The sequence below is a fragment of the Bos taurus genome, chromosome 18 (assembly GCF_002263795.3).
Source record: "Bos taurus isolate L1 Dominette 01449 registration number 42190680 breed Hereford chromosome 18, ARS-UCD2.0, whole genome shotgun sequence".
Taxonomy (NCBI): Eukaryota; Metazoa; Chordata; class Mammalia; order Artiodactyla; family Bovidae; genus Bos; species Bos taurus.
The window spans coordinates 62,427,922-62,446,507 of NC_037345.1; the positions used below are offsets into that span (position 1 = coordinate 62,427,922).

Here is an 18,586-nt window from a genome sequence, read left to right on the forward strand (position 1 = left end):
CATTTTCACTTAGGGGTGTGATTACTAGCTTGATCGCTCTCTCCTCTTTTGACTCTCCCTTTTCTCCCTCAGGTCACATCTATCTCCTCTCTCCCCCTTCTCTACTTAACTCTGAATCTCTCTGGGTGTTCCAGGCTGCAAAGAGCACATAGGGAATTGATTACTGGCTAGACTGCTCTCTCCCCTTTTGACTCCCCCTCTTCTTCTCCTGGTCACCTCTATCTCCCTCCTCCCTCTTCTTTTCTCCATGTAACTCTGTGAACTTCTCTGGGTCTCCCTCACTGTGGAGAATTTTTTCACCATTAACCTAGATGTTTTATCATCTGTGCTGTATGGATGGAGAAGTCTAGAGGCTACTGTAAGAATAAGACTGAAAACCAGAGGCTTAAATCCAAAATTTGAGAACACCACAGAACTCCTGATTCCAGGGAACGTTAATAGACAAGAGCTCATTAAAAAGCCTCCATACCTACACTGAAACAAAGTTCCGCCCAAGAGCCAACAAGTTCCAGAACAAGACATACCAGACTAATTCTCAAGCAATGCAGAAACACAGCCCTGAGCACTTAAATACATGCTGCCTAAAGCCATGCTAAGCCCATAGACACCCCAAAACTCACTACTGAACACTTCATTGCACTCCAGAGAGAAGAGATCCAGCTCCAACCACCAGAACACAGATGCAAGCTCCTCTAACCAGGAAACCTTGACAAGCCACTAGTCCAACCCCACCGACAGGGAGCAAGCTCCACAATAAAGAGGAACCACAAACTTCCAGCCTAAAGAGAGGCCATCCCAAACACAGCAATCTAAACAAAATGAAAAGGCAGAAAAATATTCAGCAGGTAAAGGAACATGATAAATGCCCACCAAACCAAACAAAAGAGGAGGAGATAGGTAGTCTACCTGAAAAAGAATTCAGAATAATGATAGTAAAGATGATCCAAAATCTTGAAAACAAAATGGAGTTACAGATAAATAGATTAGAGACAAGGATTGAGAAGATGCAAGAAATGTTTACAAGGACCTAGAAGAAATAAAAAAGAGTCAATCAATAATGAATACTGCAAGAACTGAGATCAAAAACACTCTGGAGGGAACCAACAGTAGAATAACTGAGGCAGAAGATAGGATAAGTGAGGTGGAAGAGAGAATTGTGGAAATAAGTGAAGCAGAGAGGAAAAAATAAAAAAGAATTAAAAGAAATGAGGACAACCTCGGAGACCTCCTGGACAATGTTAAATGCCTCAACATTTGAATCATAGGAGTCCCAGAAGAAGAAGACAAAAAGAAAGGTCATGAGAAAATACTCGAGGAGATAATAGTTGATAACTTCCATAAAATGGGGAAGGAAATAGCCACCAAAGTCCAAGAAACCCAGAGAGTCCTAAACAGGGTAAACCCAAGGTGAAACACCACAAGACACATATTAATCAAATTAACAGAGATTAAACACTAAGAGCAAATATTAAAAGCAGCAAGGGAAAAGCAACAAACAACACATAAGGGGATCCCCATAAGGATAACAGCTTATCTTTCAATAGAAACTCTTCAGGCCAGAAGAAAATGGCAGGACATACTTAAAGTGATGAAAGAGAAAAACCTACAGTCCAGATTACTATACCCAGCAAGGATCTCATTCAAATATGAAGGAGAAATCAAAAGCTTTACAGACAAGCAAAAGCTGAGAGAATTCAGCACCACCAAAACAGGTCTTCAACAAATGCTAAAGGATCTTCTCTAGACAGGAAACACAGAAAAGGTGTATAAACTTGAATTCAAAAGAACAAAGTAAATGGCAATGGGATCATAATTATCAATAATTACCTTACATGTAAATGGGGGTTGAATGCCCCAACCAAAAGACAAAGACTGGTTGAATGGATACAAAAACAAGACCCCTATATATGCTGTCTACAAGGGACCCACCTCAAACAAAGGGACACATAAAGACTTAAAGTGAAGGGCTGGAAAAAGATATTTCATGCAAATGGAGAGCAAAAGAAAGCAGGAGTAGCAATACTAATATCAGATAAAATAGACTTTGCAATAAAGGCTGTGAAAACAGACAAAGAAGGACACCACATATTGATCAAAGGATCAATCCAAGAAGAAGATATAAAAATTATAAACACATATGCACCCAACATAGAGGCACCAAAATATGTAAGGCAAATGTTGACAAGTGTGAAAGGGGAAATTAAAAGTAACACAATAAAAGTGGGAGCCTTTAATACCCCACTCACACCTATGGATAGATCTACCAAACAGAAAATTAGCAAGGAAAAGCAAACTTTAAATGATACAATGGACCAGTTAGACCTAATTGATATCTATAGAACATTTCACCCCAAAACAATGAATTTCACTTTTTCTCAAGTGCACACGGAACACCAGGATAGATCACATCCTGGGCCATAAATCTAGCCTTGGTAAATTTTATTTTATTTATTTTTTATTTTTTTATTATTTTTTAAATTTTATTTTATTTTTAAACTTTACATAATTGTATTAGTTTTGCCAAATATCAAAATGAATCCATCACAGGTATACATGTGCTCCCCATCCTGAACCCTCCTCCCTCCTCCCTCCCCATACCACCCCTCTGGGTCGTCCCAGTGCACTAGCCCCAAGCATCCAGTATCGTGCATTGAACATGGACTGGCATCTCGTTTCATACATGATATTTTACATGTTTCAATGCCATTCTCCCAAATCTTCCCACCCTCTCCCTCTCCCACAGAGTCCATAAGACTGTTCCATACATCAGTGTCTCTTTTGCTGTCTCGTACACAGGGTTATTGTTATCATCTTTCTAAATTCCATACATATGCATTAGGATACTGTATTGGTGCTTTTCCTTCTGGCTTACTTCACTCTGTATAATAGGCTCCAGTTTCATCCACCTCATTAGAACTGATTCAAATGAATTCTTTTTAATGGCTGAGTAATACTGCATTGTGTATATGTACCACAGCTTTCTTATCCATTCATCTGCTGATGGACATGTAGGTTGCTTCCATGTCCTGGCTATTATAAACAGTGCTGCGATGAACATTGGGGTACACGTGTCTCTTTCCCTTCTGGTTTCCTCAGTGTGTATGCCCAGCAGTGGGATTGCTGGATCATAAGGCAGTTCTATTTCCAGTTTTTTAAGGAATTTCCACACTGTTCTCCATAGTGGCTGTACTAGTTTGCATTCCCACCAACAGTGTAAGAGGGTTACCTTTTCTCCACACCCTCTCCAACATTTATTATTTGTAGACTTTTGGATTGCAGCCATTCTGACTGGTGTGAAATGGTACCTCATAGTGGTCTTGATTTGCATTTCTCTGATAATGAGTGATGTTGAGCATCTTTTCATGTGTTTGTTAGCCATCTGTATGTCTTCTTTGGAGAAATGTCTATTTAGTTCTTTGGCCCATTTTTTGATTGGGTCATTTATTTTTCTGGAGTTGAGCTGTAGGAGTTGCTTGTATATTTAACTGAAATCATTTCAAGCATCTTTTCTGATCACAGTGTGGTAAGATTAGATGTAACTACAGGAAAAAAACTATTAAAAATGCAAACATATGAAGGCTAAACAACACACTGCTGAATAACCAACAAATCACAGAAGAAATAAAAAATGAAATCAAAATATGCATAGAAACAAATGAAAATGAAAACACAACAACCCCAAACCTATGGGTTTTAGTAAAAGCAGTGCTAAGGGGATGGTTCATAGCAATACAAGCTTACCTCAAGAAACAAGAGAAAAATCAAATAAATAACCTAACTTTACACCCAAAGCAACTAGAAAAAGAAGAAATGAAGAGCCCCAGGGTTAGTAGAAGGAAATAAATCATAAAAATCAGAGCAGAAATAAATGAAAAAGAAACAAAGGAGACTATAGCAAAACCCAACAAAACTAAAAGCTGGTTCTTTGAGAATATAAATAAAACAGACAAACCATTAGCCAGACTCATCAAGGAAAAAAAGGAGAAGAATCAAATAAACAAAGTTAGAAATGGAAATGAATAAATCACAACAGACAACACAGAAATACAAAGGATCATAAGAGACTACTATCAGCAACTGTATGACAATAAAATGAACAACTTGGAAGAAATGGACTAATTCTTAGAAAAGAATAACCTTCCAAAACTGAACTAGGAAGAAATAGAAAATCTTAACAGACCCATCACAAGCACAGAAATTGAAATTGTAATAAAAATCTTTCAACAAACAAAAGCCCAGGACCAGATGGCTTCACAGCTGAATTCTACAAAAAATTTAGAGAAGAGCTAACACCTTTCCTACTCAAACTCTTCCAGAAAATTGTAGAGGAAGGTAAACTACCAAACTCATTCTATGAGGCCACCATCACCCTAATACCAAAACCAGACAAAAATGCCACCAAAAAAGAAAACTACAGGTCATTATTACTGATGAGCATAGATGCAAAAATCCTCAACAAAATCCTAGCAAACAGAATCCAAGAAGATATTAAAAAGATCATACATCATGACCAAGTGGGCTTTATCCCAGGGATGCAAGGATTCTTCAATATTTGCAAATCAATCAGTGTAATACACCACATTAACAAATTGAAAGATAAAAACGTATGACTATCTCGATAGCTGCAGAGAAAGCCTTTGACAAAGTTCAGCATCCATTTATGATGAAAACCCTCCAGAAAGCAGGCACAGAAGGAACATACCTCAACATAATAAAAGCCATATATGATAAACCTACAGCAAACATTATCCTCAGTGGTGAAAACTGAAAGCATTTCCCCTAAAGTCAGGAATAAGACAAGGGTCCTCACTCTCACCACCTCTATTCAACATAGTTTTGGAAATTTTAGCCCCAGCAATCAGAGAAGAAAAAGAAATAAAAGGAATCCAGATTGGAAAAGAAGAAGTAAAACTCTCACTGTTTACAGACATGATCCTCTACACAGAAAACCCTAAAGACACCAGCAGAAAATTACTAGAGGTAATCAATGAATATAGTAAATTTGCAGGATATAAAATTAACATACAGAAACCCCTTGCATTCCTATACGCTAACAATGAGAAAACAGAAGAAAAATTAAGGAAACAATTCCATTCACCTTTGAGATGAAAAGAATAACATACTTAGGAACAAATCTACCTAAAAAACTAAAGACCTATATATAGAAAAGTATAAAACATCGATGAAAGAAATCAATGACACAAACAGATGGAGAAATATACTATGTTCATGGATTGGAAGAATCAGTATAGTGAAAATAAGTATACTACCCAAAGCAATCTATAGATTCAATGCAATCCCTATCAAGCTACCAATGGTATTTTTCAGAGAACTAGAACAAATATTTTCACAATTTGTATGGAAACACTGCTGCTGCTAAGTCGCTTCAGTCATGTCCGACTCTGTGTGACCCCATAGACGGCAGCCCACCAAGCTTCCCCGTCCCTGGGATTCTCCAGGCAAGAACAGAGTGGGTTGCCATTTCCTTCTCCAGTGCATGAAAGTGAAAAGTGAAAGTGAAGTCGCTCAGTCATGTCCGACTCTTAGCAACCTCATGGACTGCAGCCTACCAGGCTCCTCCATCCATGGGATTTTCCAGACAAGAGTACTGGAGTGGAGTGCCATCACCTTCTCCGGTATGGAAATACAAAAAACCTCAAATAGCCAAAGCAATCTTGAGAAAGAAGAATGGAACTGGAGGAATCAACCTGCCTGACTTCAGACTATACTACAAAGCTACAGTCATTAAGGCAGTATGGTCCTGGCACAAAGACAGAAATATAGATCAATGGAACAAAATAGAAAGCCCAGAGATAAATCCACATACCTATGCACACCTTATCTTTGACAAAGGAGGCAAGAATATACAATGGAGAAAAGACAATCTCTTTAACAAGTGGTGCTGGGAAAACTGGTCAACCACCTGTAAAAGAATGAAACTAGAACACTTTCTAACACCATACACAAAAATAAACTCAAAATTGATTAAAGATCTAAATGTAAGACAAGAAACTATAAAGCTCCTAGAGGAAAACATAGGCAAAACACTCTCTGACATAAATCACAGCAGGATCCTCTATGACCCACCTCCCAGAGTAATGGAAATAAAAGCAAAGATAAACAAATGGGACCTAATTAAACCTAAAAGCTTTTGCACAACGAAGGAAACCATAAGCAAGGTGAAAAGACAGCATTCAGAATGGGAGAAAAGAATAGTAAACAAAGCAACTGACAAAGAATTAATCTCAAAAATATACAAGCAGCTCCTGCAGCTCAATTCCAGAAAAATAAACGACCCAATCAAAAAATGGGCCAAAGATGTAAACAGACATTTCTCCAAAGAAGACATATAGATGGCTAACAAACACATGAAAAGATGCTCAACATTACTCATTATCAGAGAAATTGCAAGTCAAAACCACAATGAGGTTCCATCTCATGCCGGTCAGAAAGGCTGCTGTCAAAAGTCTACAAACAATAAATGCTGGAGAGGGTGCGGACAAAGGGAACCAGCCCTCTTACATCGTTGGTGGGAATGCAAACTAGTTCAGCCACTACGGAGAACAGTGTGGAGATTCCTTAAAAAACTGCAACTAGAACTGCCATATGACCCAGCAATCCCACTGCTGGGCATACACACCAAGGAAACCAGAATTGAAAGAGACATGTGTACCCCAATGTTCATTGCAGCACTGTTTACAATAGCCAGGACATGGAAGCAACCTGGATGTCCATCGGCAGATGAATGGATAAGAAAGCTGTGGTACACATACACAATGGAATATTACTCAACTATTAAAAAGAACACCTGTGAATCAATTCTAATGAGGTGGATGAAACTGGAGCCTATTATACAGAGTAAAGTAAGTCAGAAAGTGAAGCACCAATACAGTATATTAACACATATATATGGGATTTAGAAAGATAGTAATGATGACCCTACATGTGAGACAGCAAAAGAGACACAGATATAAAGAACAGACTTTTGGACTCTGTGGGAGAAGGCCAGGGTGGGATGATTTGAGAGAATAGCATTGAAACATGTATATTACTGTATGTGAAATAGATCACCAGTCCAAGTTCAATGCATGAAACAGAGCACTCAAAGCTGGTGCACTGGGACAGGCCTGAGGGGAGGGGGGTTCAGGATGGGGGACACATGTACACCCATGGCTGATTCATGTCAATGTATGACAAAAACCACCACAATATTGTAAAGTAATTAGCTTCCAATTAAAATAAACAAATTAATTTTAAAAATGATAGGATACGAAGAAGAGATATGTTAAATGCTCTTGCTGAGGGTGGGGAGAGAGAGAATGTTTATAGTCATATTATATGGGGGAGGGAAACATAGTGGGACTTGACGACAAAATAGAGGGTTTATAACCCTAACCTTCACATTTTTCTCCTATATTTTTTACACAGAGGCAACTGTTTTATGAGTAATTGGAGTAAGAAATGGCAACCCAGTCCATGGAAAATCCCATGGACAGAGGAGCCTGGTAGACTACAGTCCATAGGGTCACAAAGAGTTGGACACAACCGAGAGACTGAGCCTGCATGCACATAGTATTTTTACTTTTTTCTTTGAGTTCTTTGAATTTCACTTCTCTTCATGTTTTTATGTGTATTAAAAAGTAAAATAAAACAATACTGTGTGCATTTTTAAATATACATAATATTATGAATGTTTTATGGAGAGGGAAATGGCAACCCACTCCAGTATTCTTGCCTGGAAAATCCTGTGGACAGAGGAAACTGGTGGGCTGCTGTCCGTGGGGTCACACAGAGTCGGACACGACTGAAGCAACTTAGCATGCATGCATGCATTGGAGAAGGAATGGCAACCCACTCCAGTATTCTTTCCTGAAGAATCCCAGGGACAAAGGAGCCTGGTGGGCTGCCGTCTATGGGGTTGCACAGAGTCGCACATGACTGAAGTGACTTCGAAGCAGCAGCAGCATGAGTGTTTTAAACAGAGGGTTGATAAGATCTTGGAGGACATATGAAAGAGTGAAAAAATGAATCTACTCCCGAAACAGTCTTGAACAGGAGAAGAGTTGTTTAATGAAGTGGCCAGGATAGGTATACAATATTTGGAGTAAAAACAGCTAGAATACAGGAATCTTGGAAGACACCACCAGACTTGACCAAGGTCTAACACTTGTGTTCAGGTCAGCTAGCCTCTCCATGGAGCAATATCATTTCTGTGTTTCTAAAACCACAGAGACTATTACTCCTCCCTCCCAGGATGCAGTGTGGGCTTGTTTCTGCTTACCCTGGAGTTCATCCTTTGCTCTCTCAGACAGATCCATTCGGTTCATCTCATCAGAGACCTGGATGCATAATGGAGGAAGGAGAGGGTGGGACGAATTGAGACAGTAGCGTGGAAATATATATACTACTACATATGTAAGGTGGATAGCCAGTGGGAATTTGCTATGTGATGCAGGCAGCTCAACGTGGTGCTCTGTGATAACCTAGAGGGGTGGGATGGAGTGGGAGGTGGGAGGGAGGTTCAAGAGGAAGGGGACATATGTATACCTATAGCTGATTTATGTTGATGTATGGCAGAAACCATCACAGTAGGTCAAGTAATCACCCTCTAATTAAAAAAATAAAAAAGACCTGGATGGTCACCATCTCTACCCAGTAGCTGGGGCAGTGGGCAGTGAGGAGGTATGCCAGCTGCTTCCTGCTGGCCTCCTCCACCTCTGTCTGCAGGAGGTGCTGTAACTCCTCTTTCAGGGAATGGTCCCTCAGAAGAGATTTGAATTTGCTCAGCTTATCCTGGCCGAGCTCCTCTAATAGAGACTGCAGATGGAAACCCAGCTCGGCAGAAGACGCCATCTTGACCAACAAATGAGAGCTCAAATTTTGGCATTAACCACGTTTTAAGGGGAGGAAGGGAAAGGCACAGGGGATTGGTACTCCCCTCTCAAATGCTGGTTGCTTCTGTGTCAGGAAATAGGCTGTTTATTCTCCCTGCCTAACCTGCTGCGTTAAGAACAAACTCCCCAGTAGAGGTAAAACCCACATAGAACTCTTTCTTGGATTTAGAGCTTAGGACCCCTCTGAGAACAGGCGGTAGCTGAGGTAGGAAGGAAGTCCACACTGCTGGATCTCCTGTATGCAGCAGCTCATCTGGTATTTTTCAGTAAATTGATGTACAAATAAATTAATGAGAATTATTAACTTTAGCCCTTAGTAGCAACTTGATGTGTAGTTATCTTAGGATGTTTATAGAGCTTGACTACTAAATGAGGATCTTGAGTTGAGACTATTTTAACAGATATTCACTCTGCAGTTGAGTGGAATGCCTTTTCAATTTACTGTTCTTAAAGAGTCACTTCCTGAACTCAACAGACCTGGATTTGAAACTCTTTTAACAGTTGAGGGTTTGAGCCGAGGGTTCTGAGCTCGAATTTCTAATTGCTAATCAACTACACCATCACCCACATTATTAAATGGCTAGGGGCATTCATCTATGCCAATAAAAGGCTCCTTTGGATGTCAAGAAATATTTTAAATAAAAAATTTTATTGAGGTATAGTTGATTTATGTTGTATTAATTTCTGCTGTACAGCAAAGTGATTCAGTTATACATATATCCATTTTTATAGTCATTTCCATTATATTTGCCATAGGATATTGAATATAGTTCTCTGTGCTATGCAGTAGGACCCTGTTGTTTATCCATCCTGTATATAATAGCTTACGTCTGCTAATCCCAAATTCCCAATACATCTATCCCCAGACCCCTCCCCCCAGGAACAATTTTAGAACCTAAATGACAGCTGTAAAGATGGGTAAGAGCTCTGCCTATTTGGGGTTTATACTCAATTTGAGTACACACATGGAGTGTAGGGGGGAGAAGTAGACATTTCGCAGATGAATTCAAACAGAAGCAATGACAAAGCTTGGAGACAAGATGACACAGAGAAATAGAATAAGGGTCAGGTAACCATGGAATTTTCTCAGAGGAAATATTTCAGTTGAGGACCTGATGAGTAGGAGCTGCTGGTTAGGGAAACTGGTGGGGGTTAGAAATTCTAAGCAGTGTGAACAACTAGTATCATTTTAGGGCTGAAATGAATACGGCAGGTTTGAGGGAAAGAATTTAGGTGTGTATTGGCTGGAGCAGACAGACAAACGCCATGACTCCTACTCTAGGATCAGACATCCTGTCATGAAGGGGTTCCAGGTTAATGAGGATTTACAATTTGATTCCAAGTGCAGTAGCAAGCTGCTCCAAAATTTCCAGTGGGGAGACCTCACAGCCTGCTGTGTTTTCAGGAGCACTTTCTCTTACTTCTTGGGAGAGAGAGGGGAGTCACACCAAGGAGCTGGTTAAAATTTTTTGTGATGCTTGAAGCTAGTAAGGAAGACTTTGAGAGAGGTTACTGAATCGGGGGTTTTGAAGTAGGGGAGAGAGATAGAACTTAACTCCAACTACAATAAAGACAAGTGGGAATTGAGAGCCAAGGAACAGGATTTACAGGGTGGGGAGGGGTTCTGTGGGAACCCAATTACTAAGAGGAAATGTCAAGGCTAGGAGTATTCTTGTCAGATCGACTCAACAGTATTCTTGCTGAGGGCAGGTCAGGATGATCAGACATCACTCTGAAGGGTGACGAATTTGATCAGATATTGAAGGTGGGGATTTTTGCTCAACTGACTGAGCAGTGCTGTACTGTGCTTAGTTGCTCAGTCATGTATGACTCTTTGCGACCCAGTGGTCTGTAGCCTGCCAGGCTCTCTTGCTCAAACTAGACTGAAATGGGCCAGGGAGAGAGCCCAAGGATGAAGTCTAGTGAAAACAAGGAGAGTCTTTGTTGCTGCCTGCTGAGAATTCTGAACTCATCCAGGTGAGGGTAGGGTCAGGGAACACCTGGATAGTACCAGGCACTGCAATCAACCCTGTAGACTTGGCTCATTAATCCTATGATATTCCCAAGTACTATATCCTCCCTATTCCAGATATTGATACTGGATTAGCAGAAATGTTAGATAGAACATCCACATTTACATGGTCATAAAGTGTCAGAACTGGGCTCTGAACCAGGTATAACAAATAGCTCTAGGGTCCATGTTTTAGTTAATTACTCTGCTTTGATGGTTCTTTGTTCTTAGATGTAGTTGTAGAGGGGCTTCCCAGGTGGCACTAGTGGTAAAGAACCCACATGCCAATGCAGGGGACGTGGGTTCCATCCTTGGGTTGGGAAGATCCCCTGGAGGAGGACATGGCAACCCACTCTAGTATTCTTGCCTGGAGAATCCATGGACAGAGGAGCCTGGCTACAGTCCATAGGGTCACAAAGAGTCAGACATGACTGAGTTGACTTAGGACTCACACCTAGTTGTAGAGAACTAATTGAATTCAGGTTATATCTTTTGAGAGAAATCAATAGTTTTTGACTGGATATGGAAAGAGGGAAAAGAAGAATTTGTAAGAACATAAACACCTGGGTTACGGGCCCTCATTTGAGCTGGGTTTCTTCTACCTCCAACTGCTTGGGATTCCCATACAGCCTTCCCACTAAGGAAAGGGTTAGGTTTAAGGTTTGGGCCAAGAACAGGCACCTCTGCTGTGCTCCTGAGGTGCATTGAAAGTTAATCCAATTTACATTATGTTCCTGTGACTTGAGGAGGCTGAGCTTCAGCAAGAGAAAAGAACCTGTTTAAAGTTATGAAAGGAGCCCTGGGAAGGGGCTCCCCTTCAGGAGTCCTCCATTTTTGCACAAGCAGGAGTTTGACTTGAAACTTCAAGTCCTTCAACAGTTTGAAGGAATTTTTACTGTAGAGACTTAGCAGTTGAATGAAGATAGAGAGGCATGAAGTCAAGAAGCAGGATTGTTACTCACCTCTCCTATGCTTAACCCCTGCTCCAGAGTGTTGAAGCCACAGGAAACCTCCTATAAAAGACTTCCTCTTTCTGCCCAAGCTCTGTGATTGGCTACTGGGAGCCAATCCCATTGCCAGGGGCTTCCTGCAGCCACACAATGACTGACAGGTGGAGACCATTTCCTCAATTTGAGCATCAAGTTCTCCCAGACCAGTGGTTCCCAACCTTGACTGCCTTAAAACTCACTTCCCTGGGGTATCATTTCAAAGTATTAATGCCCAGAGATTCTGATTTCTAGGTTAGATCAGAGATGCTCAGACACTGAGGTTCTTTAAAGGCATCCTGTTTTTGTTGAGCCATTCAGTTGTGTCCGACTCTTTGTGACCCCATGGACCGCAGCATGCCAAGCCTCCCTGTCCCTTACCATCTCCCAGAGCTTGCTCAAACTCATGTCTATTGAGTCGGTGATGCCATCCAACCATCTCATCCTCTGATGCTTTCTTCTCCTTCTGCCCTCAATCTTTCCCAGCGTCAGGGACTTTTCCAAAGAGTCATCTATTCGCATCAGATGACCAAAATACTGTAGCTTCAGATTCAGCATCAGTCCTTACAGTGAATGTTCAGGCCAATCTCCCCTAAGATTGACTGCTTTGATCTCCTTGTTGTCCAAGGGGCTTTCAGGAGTCTCCTCCAGCACCACAGTTTGAGGTCATCAATTCTTTGGCGTTCTGTCTTCTTTATGGTCCAGCTTTCACAACTGTACATGACTACTGGCAATATCATAGCCTTTACTATGGGGACCTTGTTGGCAAGGTCTCTGCTTTTCAACAACTGCCTAGGTTTGTCATCAATTTCCTGCCAAGAAGCAATTGTTTTCTGATTTCATGGCTGCAGTCACTGTCCACAGTGAGTTTGGAGCCCAGGAAGAGGAAATCTGTCACTACTCCCACCTTTTCCCCTTCTATTTGCCATGCAGTGACAGGGTCAGATGCCATGATCTTAGTTTTTTTAATATTTAGTCTTAAGCCAGAGCTTTCACTGTCCTCCTTCACCCTTATCAAGAGGCTCTTTAGTTCCTCTTTGCTTTCTGCCATTAGAGTGGTATCATCCACATATCTGAGGTTGTTGATGTTTCTCTGGCTCATCTTGATTCCAGCTTGTAACTCATCCAGCCTGGCACTTCTCATGATGTGCTCAGTGCACAGGTTAAACCACAGGGTGACAAGGACAGCCCTGTCGTATTCCCTTCCCGATCTTGAACAGCCAGTTGTTTCATACAGGGTTCTGACTGTTGCTTCTTGACTTGCATGCGGGTTTCTCAGGAGACAAGGCCCCCTAGATGACTGTAATTACAGTCAAGCTTGAGAACCACTGCTTAGAACCTTCAGCTGTTGATCAGCTGCCTCCTCCCATCTAACCAGATACATTAAAATCCATCCACATTTCACGTTCGATGTAAATAACACAAGAAGTGCATCCAGAAACAGGTTCATCAGTTTTACACTACTTCATAAAATATTAATATTTACAATATTAATTTATGTAGATTTATATTAAGACTTCAAAATTTTGGGTTTTGAAGTCTTCATCTTTTAGAACCAATATATCTATATCTCCATCTCTCTCTCCCCACCTCCACCTATCTGCTCAAAATTGAAGACTTATGGTGAAAACAATATACTATACAATAAATTGAATACAATAAAATAGCTTAACATACTAAAGTAATATAGTAAACATGTAATATTGACCATGCCTGTAATTTAAAATTTTCTACTTTACAATATTGTATTTAATAATAAATAAATGATAAATGGTTAAAAAAATAAAAACAAACAAAAAAATTTTCTAATAGCCATGACAAACAAGTAAAAAGAACTAAATAAAATTGATTTTTATAATATATTTACTCCAATATATCCAAAGTATTATTTCAACTTGTAGTCAATATAAAAACAACTGAGATATTTTCCCTTCAACATTTTGTACTGAGGCTTCAAAATCCAGTATTTCACACTGGGAGGACATTTAAGCCTGCATTAGCCACAGTCCTTGCTTTCAATAGCCACATGTGTCTACTGGCCACTGTATGGGTTAGGTCTGGACTAGAGGACAGGAAGGGGACCTCTGGCTTTAAACATCTTTTTATTATTATTTTTGGATGTGCTGGATTTTCATTGCTCTACTGGGCTTTCACCTAGTAGTCCCTGGGTGAGCAGGGACTACTCTTTGTTGCAGTGTGTGGGCTTTTCCTTGCAATGGCTTCTATTGTTGCAGCTCATGGGCTCTAGAATGTGGGCTCAGTAGTTGTGGCACACGGGCTTAGTCACTCTGTGGCATGTGGGATCTTCCCTGACCAGGGATTGAACCCATGTCCCCTGCATTGGCAGGTGGATTCCTAACCACTGGATCAACAGGGAAGTCTGGGACCTCTGGCTTTAAAAGAAAGGAGGGTCAAGGGATTCAAAGGTTTGGATATCCTCTGTTTGAGCCTCAGTTTTGTGAAGTGGGCTTTCCCTTTACCTTAAATCCAGAAAAGGAGAAATTGTACTTTATGCAGACCCTGAAACACTGTAGTCAGGGGCCCTTACAGGTCAGGTAAGCCATATTAGTTAATAATGTGATACATAATAAACCTTTTAATGGCTAAATATTTTAGCTCTTTTAGATACTGTGAACTAGCCATCTTGCAAAAATATTTTTTTATGTAAGATTTTATAGACATGGAAAAATGAGGCAATGAATACTTTAAAGCAGATTTATTTTTATAGAAAGGTTACGTCCTCCTGATTCTGTATCCTGCTGTTTCTCCTTAAAACTATATCCCTAACATTTCCACCTCTGTCTCTATTCATATCTGTATCCATAGATGTGTGCGCTCAGCAGCTTCAGTCATGTCCGACTCTTTGAGACCCATGGACTGTAGCCCACCAGGCTCTTCTGTCCATGGAATTCTCCAGGAAAGTATACTGGAGTGGGTTGCCATTTCCTCTTTCAGGGGATCTTCCAGACCCAGGGATCGAACCTGTGTCTTTTGTGTCTCCTGAGTTGACAGAAGGATTCTTTTAACACTAGCACCACCTGGGAATGCCCTTAGACATCTATAGATATCTAAATAAAATGTATGAACATGAGTTATATGTAGAATCATGTGAATGACAAATGGAAAACTACTCAATCATTTAAATTATGCACATGCACATATAAAAATACATTCTAAACAATAGATTATCATAAATGTTACCTGTATAATATACTATACACAATATAAATATATAAACATGCATATTCAAATGTATGCATATATAATTCTATGTTAGTGCATATAATGTGTATAACAGATGTTATATAAGTACATAAATCTATGCATGACTTAAGTAACTGAAGAGTTTTCCATTTGGTCATGTACATAATTATCTTTATTATTCCCAAGATCTTATTCCCAAGACCTACCTTTATGTAATTTTTGTGTTTGGGTACATGTTCGTGTGTGCATACATATGCTTCTAACTGTGTTTGTGAGTGCTTGTAAAAAACTGATAAACAGAAACCTCAATTAACTGGAGTTGGGAGAGACCAGAAGGGGGCGCTCCCACACCCTGAGCTGAGAGCTCAGCATGATAGGAAGAAGGAAGACCCCTCTTCTCTGTAGCAACTCAACCAATGAAAAGCCACGGACTGTTTACTACAGACCTCCAGCTTCCTGCTGCTGCCGCCAAGTCGCTTCAGTTGTGTCCGACTCTGTGCGACCCCATGGACGGCAGCCCACCAGGCTTCCCCGTCCCTGGGATTCTCCAGGCAAGAACAATGGAGTGGGTTCCAGCTTCCTCAGTTCAGTTCAGTTCAGTCGCTCAGTCGTGTCCGACTCTTTGCGACCCCATGAATCGCAGCACGCCAGGCCTCCCTGTCCATCACCAACTCCCGGAGTTCACTCAGACTCACGTCCATCGAGTCAGCGATGCCATCCAGCCATCTCATCCTCTGTCGTCCCCTTCTCCTCCTGCCCCCAATCCCTCCAAGCATCAGAGTCTTTTCCAATGAGTCAACTCTTCGCATGAGGTGGCCAAAGTACTGGAGCTTCAGCCTCAGCATCATTCCCTCCAAAGAAATCCCAGGGCTGATCTCCCCCAGGTTCCTAGTCCCCTCTATAAAAGTGGTCTTCTCCTGCCCTTTGGGAACATGGGTCCCCGTGGTCATAGACCCTAAACTGCAATTCTCTAATTCTGAATAAACACATTTTTGCCATTGAAATAACTGGCAGTCTATTTGTTCAGGTTAACATGTACGGTTTTCCTTTTCCCCGCCCCCTGTTTTCTTTTTTTTAATTTATTTTTAATTGGAGGGTAATTGCTTATTTAAAGGACACTGAACTGAGAATTTCCTGGGAAAACAGTTCCATGTGGTGTAATGATCTCTTGAAGTCAAGTTTCTAAAATGGATTTGTGAGTCAAAAGTGACCCACATCTTCAGTTCTGAGACACATTGCAAACTGCTTTCCAGAAATTGACGCTTCCCCCAACTTCTTCCTCTGACTCAACCACAGGAACCAGTCAGGTGGTGCAGCTTCTGTTTGCCACCTTCTGGGAAGCTCTGAAATCTACTTCTTCCTTTCTGTGGGGGCTCAGATCTGACCTCTGACATGGATTCCCTCCATCTTTAAAGAGCTTTGCTTCTTTCTGTTCCTCCTCTCCTGTCCAGTCTCCATGGTGACCTCTAGGGAGCTCTTTCTCACATGCAGTTCTGATCTTGTCACTTCTCTATTCAAACCGCACCTTGATTCCCAATCCCCCTTTCTGTAAAATCCAGACTGAATGTAATTTTCAAGATTTGTTTGAATCTGGTTTCAGCTAATTCTTTTCTCTTTTCACATTTCTATCCACTTGGTGCTCAACCCAAGCAAAGTAAGATCATGGCATCTGGTCCCATCACTTCATGGGAAATAGATGGGGAAACAGTGTCAGACTTTATTTTTTGGGGCTCCAAAATCACTGCAGATGGTGACTGCAGCCATGAAATTAAAAGACGCTTACTCCTTGGAAGAAAAGTTATGACCAACCTAGATAGCATATTGAAAAGCAGAGACATTACTATGCCAACAAAGGTCTAGTCAAGGCTATGGTTTTTCCAGTGGTCATGTATGGATGTGAGAGTTGGACTGTGAAGAAAGCTGAGCATTGAGGAATGGATGCTTTTGAACTGTGGTGTTGGAGAAGACTCTTGAGAGTCCCTTGGACTGCAAGGAGATCCGACCAGTCCATTCTGAAGGAGATCAGCCCTGGGATTTCTTTGGAGGGAATGATGCTAAAGCTGAAACTCCAATACTTTGGCCACCTCATGCGAAGAGTTGACTCATTGGAAAACGCTCTGATGCCGGGAGGGATTGGGGGCAGGAGGAGAAGGGGACTTGGGGGCAATGTTGCAATAACTTTTTATCAAAAGTTACAATAACTTTTTATCAAAGGGATGGTGGGTTTTTAAATTTTCACTTTAAAAATAGAAGTTGTGTATGTAATATATAAGGTGTACATAATGATGGGGGTTCCTTTGGCGGCTCAGTGGTAAAGAATCTGCCTGCCAATGCAGGTGACTCAGGTTCCATCCCTTTATGTAATTTTTGTGTTTGTGTACATATTTGTGTGTTCATACATATGCTTCTAATTGTGGGTCGGGAAGATTCTCTGGAGAAGGAAATGGCAAACCCACTCCAGTATTCTTGCCTGGGAAATCCCATGGACAGAGGAGCCAGGTAGGCTACAGTCCATGGGGTCACAAAAGAGTCGAACATGACTTAGTGACTAAACAAGAATAACAACCACCACGTGATGATGACTGAATACTGGGATTATATCTTCTCTCTGCATTTTATGCCCACAGGTCCTTTGTTATGGTCCCTGTGACTGATTTCTGTTCATCCTAATTCCCATGTCCCCAGTTTTAAAAATCACTTCCAGATAACCTGACTCAATGCACGTGTCATTCTCCTGTTTCTGTAAAGATTTACTGGAACACAGTCATGCCATTCCTTTACATATCAACAGTCTGCTAACTGCTGCATTACATCACAGGTTTGGAGCCTTGGCTGCTTATGGGAATAACCTGGGAGACTTAAGGAATTTTACTGCTGGGGTCCCATCCCAAGAGATTTTTCCAGGGGGTGGGAGAGTGGGGAATCTGGTTCCCAGGATTTAAAATAATTCTTTAATTGATTTGAATATGTAACCAAATTTGAAAATCACAGCCACAGTCACATCTCTTTAAGTGGGTGCGTCTTAATTGTCTGTATTAGAAATAAGTGGGAATTTTTATAAATGATAACCATTTCCTGAGTACTGTCCTTGGTTGGCTGAAGAAGCCATAGAACCAACCTTTAATCCTCCTCCTCCATGCCCTCTTCCCATCCCAATAATTCTTATTGAAACTGAAGTTTTGGAACACTTGCAGTAAACCAGCAGCTGAAAGATGTTTTCTTCAAGGGCCAAAGAGTAAATATGCTAGGTTTTGAGAGCCATCTGGTCTCTGCTGCAATTCCTTGATGCTACAGGAATTACAGCGGGGGAATAGCCACAGGTAATAAGTAAATCAACGTGCCTGCCTGTGTTCCAATAAACCTTTATTTGTGGAGGTTGAAGTCTGAATTTCAAATAGTTTTTACATGTCATAAAATATTACTTTTTTCATCCTATTTGGGGTCCTTTGGGCTTCACGGATATGGTTATGGCTAGTTGGGCTTCCCCTGTG

General features: G+C 40.9%; 1 protein-coding gene across 1 annotated transcript in view; it reads right to left on the reverse strand.

Annotated features, from left to right (window-relative positions):
- Window positions 1-10,673, reverse strand: part of NLRP2 (NLR family pyrin domain containing 2) — a 29,692-nt gene extending 19,019 nt beyond the window's left edge. The window contains exons 1-2 of the mRNA XM_024979394.2: window positions 8,632-10,673; window positions 8,282-8,339 (exon numbers count right to left, since the gene is read on the reverse strand). Coding sequence (XP_024835162.1) covers window positions 8,282-8,339; window positions 8,632-8,853 — 280 coding nt within the window. The 5' untranslated portion in view covers window positions 8,854-10,673. The remainder of the gene's footprint in view (window positions 1-8,281; window positions 8,340-8,631) is intronic.
- Window positions 10,674-18,586: the final 7,913 nt, after the last annotated feature.